This window comes from Bactrocera dorsalis, chromosome 2, assembly GCF_023373825.1.
Source record: "Bactrocera dorsalis isolate Fly_Bdor chromosome 2, ASM2337382v1, whole genome shotgun sequence".
Taxonomy (NCBI): domain Eukaryota; kingdom Metazoa; phylum Arthropoda; class Insecta; order Diptera; family Tephritidae; genus Bactrocera; species Bactrocera dorsalis.
Window position 1 is genome coordinate 103,626,009 of NC_064304.1, and position 4,346 is coordinate 103,630,354.

Below are 4,346 nucleotides of genomic sequence, written 5' to 3' on the forward strand. Positions count from 1 at the left end.
AAAGTTTTTCCGATTGAAATTTGAGATGTACTCTGATTCGATTGCTCTATTCCTCTCATATCCAGAGCCTATCAAAGTGTCACTCCTTGCGAAGTTTCAAAGGGATGAATTTAGAATTCAGTAAAGAAATTTGGGTACAGTTTAAGAGAATATGCAAATATTCTAATGAAGATCTTTGCTCACTCACTGATATTTTATCGCACGGTCTAAATTTTATTCTAAAGTGAAACATTAGTTGATCCTGTAAAGATGAAAATTTTCGTCCCTTCCCTGTTTTCCTGAAAGCAAAGTTCCTCTAAAGTAAAAATCACAACTTTATGTTTCTTCATTTCTTATTATTGTATATTTTTTAAAATTACCTAGGCTAAATTTTTTAAAAATTTTCTCTAATTCAACTATAATGTAATAAACTTAATGACAATGTTTAACAATTGTGTGATAATCACAACGATGAAATGCATTCGTTAATGACGCTGGAAACGTGGCCATTAACAAAAGCCTCTCCTCTACTTTAAAGCTTTATATTTAACGGCAATTGACGGCAGATACTGGCTGGTGGCTGCACGTCTGGAAGACTTTATCACTGAGTATAAAATTGTTTTGTACTGGGAACTGCTGCAGACGCTGCTTGACTTGGTTTGGCCTTTGAGCGCCTACCATGGGCGCCAGACATCCTCCTCCTCAGCTTGTGCTACATTCGTAGCTGTGCGTGCATCGATGGGCGAATGACCACTATAGGTGGTCAGCAGACTTTGACTCATACAACTGCTGCTAAGCTTCTCACTGCTGGCGCTCGAGTTGGGACTGCCATTGTAGCTGGAGATGGGCGAAATGGGCACGGAGTAATGTGCGCGGCTGACGTTGCTGGCAATGTGTACTGATAGCGGTGAGTTGATGGGTGTTGGTGGCTGTACGGCGGGTTGCAGTTGATTCAGACGCTGGCCAAGATGTGTCATCAGTTGGGTGCCAAGATGTACATTCACATCGGGTAGCTGTGAGAGTGAGCGTGATACTTCGTTAACGGCATGTATATAACCGGAACGGAAGCCCTCAGCCTGTGACATAGCGCCACCCTTGGAGGCGGCGGCCTTGCGTTGTTGCTTCAATTTCTGTAAATGCGTAACGGTCAACTCAAGTATATCGGCCTTCTCCAGCCGCGTCACATGCTCGCCCTCCGACTCCAGTGTGACGACCATTAAATCCTTCAGCTCATCGAGACACTTGTTGATGCGTGCGCGCCGCTTACGCTCCAGCATTGGCTTCATCACTTTGCGGTATTGATAAGTCTTAGACATTTCCGATACTTGGATGGACATTGTGTTACGAATTTTATTGAATTTTCTCTCTCGATAGTTCGTGTGTGTTGCACTAAAATCCAGAGTGTGTTTCACTGTTGAGTGTTTGCGGTGGAATGCAAGTTGCTGTCCTTAGCCTACACCCTTTTATACTCCAACGGCGTGTACAGGAATGTGAGAATGAGCGCTAACGCTGTCGAGCACAACCCTCAAATGTACTCCATGTTCGTGAATTAAAGACACACACAAGCTGGAGTCCCTGAGAGCCGTACGCTCACTCGTCCTTTTTGCGGTCTTGACGTGCGTGTTGTTGTGGTGTTTATTGTGCGCTCACGTTAAAGTAGAAATCAACCCTCTATTTTCTTATCCACGTTGCTTCGTCGCTTACATGCCAGCACACACATGCGCACCCCTTACACTACTTTCTTCCCCTTCTCCCTGCCAAACTGCCCATTCCTTTGCATGTCTATTTATTTTTTATGCTAGTGTCTTGCAAGTCACCCTTCTTGCGTTTGTGCCCGGCATTCGATCGCTCGGTTTATAGGGGAGGAAATCAAATTTCACAATACACACAAAGACGCAGGATCTTTGATCGCTCCAAATCGTGGGAACTACGTTCCTTGTAAGTTTCTCACACGTCGTATGTGCTCACCTGCGCATGCAGCCAGAAGACAGCCGGACAATATGCCAGTCAGCCCATCAGCCAGCGAGCAAACGGCGTGTTGAGCAAGGATAAGGGCGCACACAAACACCCTTATGGAGTATGCGGTTGCATTGCCATACAGCCAGCCGGATTGCGTTCAGTCGGGTGTTTCGAGCAAAGCATGGGAATTTTGCAATCTGGTCGTCCGTTATGCGGTCTCTACGGCTATGAAGGACGGCTGGCGTGCATTGAGCTGTATGGAGTTGCGCTCTGTACGACTGTAATGAGCTGAAACGTCGCAGCTGTGTTGTGCTACTGCCGTTAACATTTCTTTGATTCCGATTTTTCAGTACTGTGCATTGCTTGTGTGTAATAGTCCTTAATCGTTGTATCCTGTTGCACGTAAGGGGCAGCAAATTGTAGGTATGAAAAGTAAAAGAAGAGGAGAATAATAACACTGCATTGTAATTGAAATGATATCAGCGCATTGTAATGCACGGAAAAAGGCGAAGAAAGCGCAGTGAGACAGGGAATTCCTTTAAAGTGCACAACAGTTGCTTTGCTGTTGTTGCTGTTATTGTATGTCGTTTTTTCAGCGCAACTGTGCGTTAATGGAATCAAACGTAATGTGGGAAAGCGTTCCCACGGTTGCAGCGGCAACGGGTCGTTAGCATTAACTCGCATGTATGCATAGCGGTAGCTAGCGCTACGGAAAGTGAAAAGGTGTGTGCGTGCTTTTGTTGTTTTTGCTGCCATATCGTGACGTTTTAGCGGCTTGCAGTGTGTTCGAGTATCATAACGACTTCCTGCCTGCCAATTGGGCGCTTTGTCTCATCTCGTCGTTGGCTGCATTTATGCGCCGTCAGTTTCTGTTGGCGCTTTTTGTTGCTTTGCCCTCGTTGGCCGAAGTGTGCACGCGAGCGCACTTGTTTTCTCGCCGCGTACTTATGCTTAAATATTTCTTGTATGCGCTTGTATGTTGTTGTGCGGCGCGTATGCGCTCAGCATGGACGTGTGTGCTGCGCATGCGCGGCTGACTTTGCTTTGTCGCTGACATTGACGGTGCTCGTGTTGGTAGTGTAATGATTTTCAATTAAAATGCAAATATAATTACTTGGTTTTAGGGCTAGTATGCTGTACGCTGGGCGCTTGCGCTGCGGTACTATGAGTTTGACCTTACGGACTTTTAAACGCGTGTGGCGTGTTAAGTTTAAAGAACCGCAGCAATTGTTTCGTGGGAACATTGGAGCTTTTGAAGTATGAGGCGCGCGTCGGACACAAGTTGGGGTTATAGCCGATTGTCTACATAACTGTTTTCTTTCTTATGCTAGAAGTAATATTTGGTGCATTATATATTCACTGAAAATGTATGCTGCCACACCAACTTTATTTTAGATAGGTGAATCTTTTACAATAATCTTCGGACTTTTCGACAGGACGAGGGTCCTCACGCGAATATTCTATTCGAAAAGAGGACTTTTAACTGGGAAATCGAGTTATCGAATACCAATTCGAGTAAATTTTGTTCCGAATATAGTTACAGAAGAAGGTCCAAGGTTTCATGACACACTAAAAGAGGGTGGATGGCTTCTGACCCACCAGCGGAACTTTCAACATCTATGTACACATACAAATGCAAAACGCCTGATAGAGTGGGCGATCTATTTCACAGAGCCAGCCAATGCCTTCCAAGCAGAAGTCTATGCGGTCAGATACTGACTACTGATATAGACTGGGTTACAGGAAAACGAAATAGCTGATGAGTTGCCAGAATCGTCATCCGTTTGGCTAACAAATCAGTTTTGAAAATATGCAAGTTGTTGAAAACGATGCATAAAGAAGTTTAAAAAAGGGCTGACAGACAGATCAAGGTGAGATGAAGTGCCTTAGGGGCATAAAGGATCGACAAGATCATGCGGAAAGGAGCGGAAGGAAAATACGCAAGCTTTCTACTGACGCTGTCTCGAAAAGATTGCAAGAATTTTGTTGGCCTAATGGCACGTCACCACTTACTGGCATCACACGCGTGCCATATGGACATCAGCAACGTTGACACATGTAGAAAGTGCAGGGTAGTAGGAATGAAAGAGACGCTGCAGCATCTCCTCTGCTTATTGCCAGCGTTATCTAGAATCTTCGAAGTAGAAGGGACTGTATGAAGTATCAGAATTAGATATCAAGTCTCTATTAAACATCTGCTCGTATTAAAAATGGACCTTCATAAGGCTTTACAAAGAAGCTGTAGTTCTCTGTATGGCGTGACAGCCAGGCAGTGTATCCTGGACTGAAGTGTTCGCGATAGAGCGATTAGGTGGTACTCTCTATGGAATTATCAGTTGTAAAAAGACATTTTGGACGATATGCAAAAATTGCTGTTATTATTTTTAGTTCTTGGGATGTTGATGGAA

At 44.5% G+C, this 4,346-nt stretch overlaps 1 protein-coding gene across 1 annotated transcript; it reads right to left on the minus strand.

The window, feature by feature from the left end:
- Positions 1-314: 314 nt before the first annotated feature.
- LOC105221990 (enhancer of split mgamma protein) lies at positions 315-1,966 on the minus strand. The gene has a single exon (XM_011199146.3). It carries the CDS (start codon positions 1,314-1,316, stop codon positions 654-656), a length of 663 nt encoding a protein of 220 aa, XP_011197448.2. The 5' UTR covers positions 1,317-1,966; the 3' UTR covers positions 315-653.
- Positions 1,967-4,346: the final 2,380 nt, after the last annotated feature.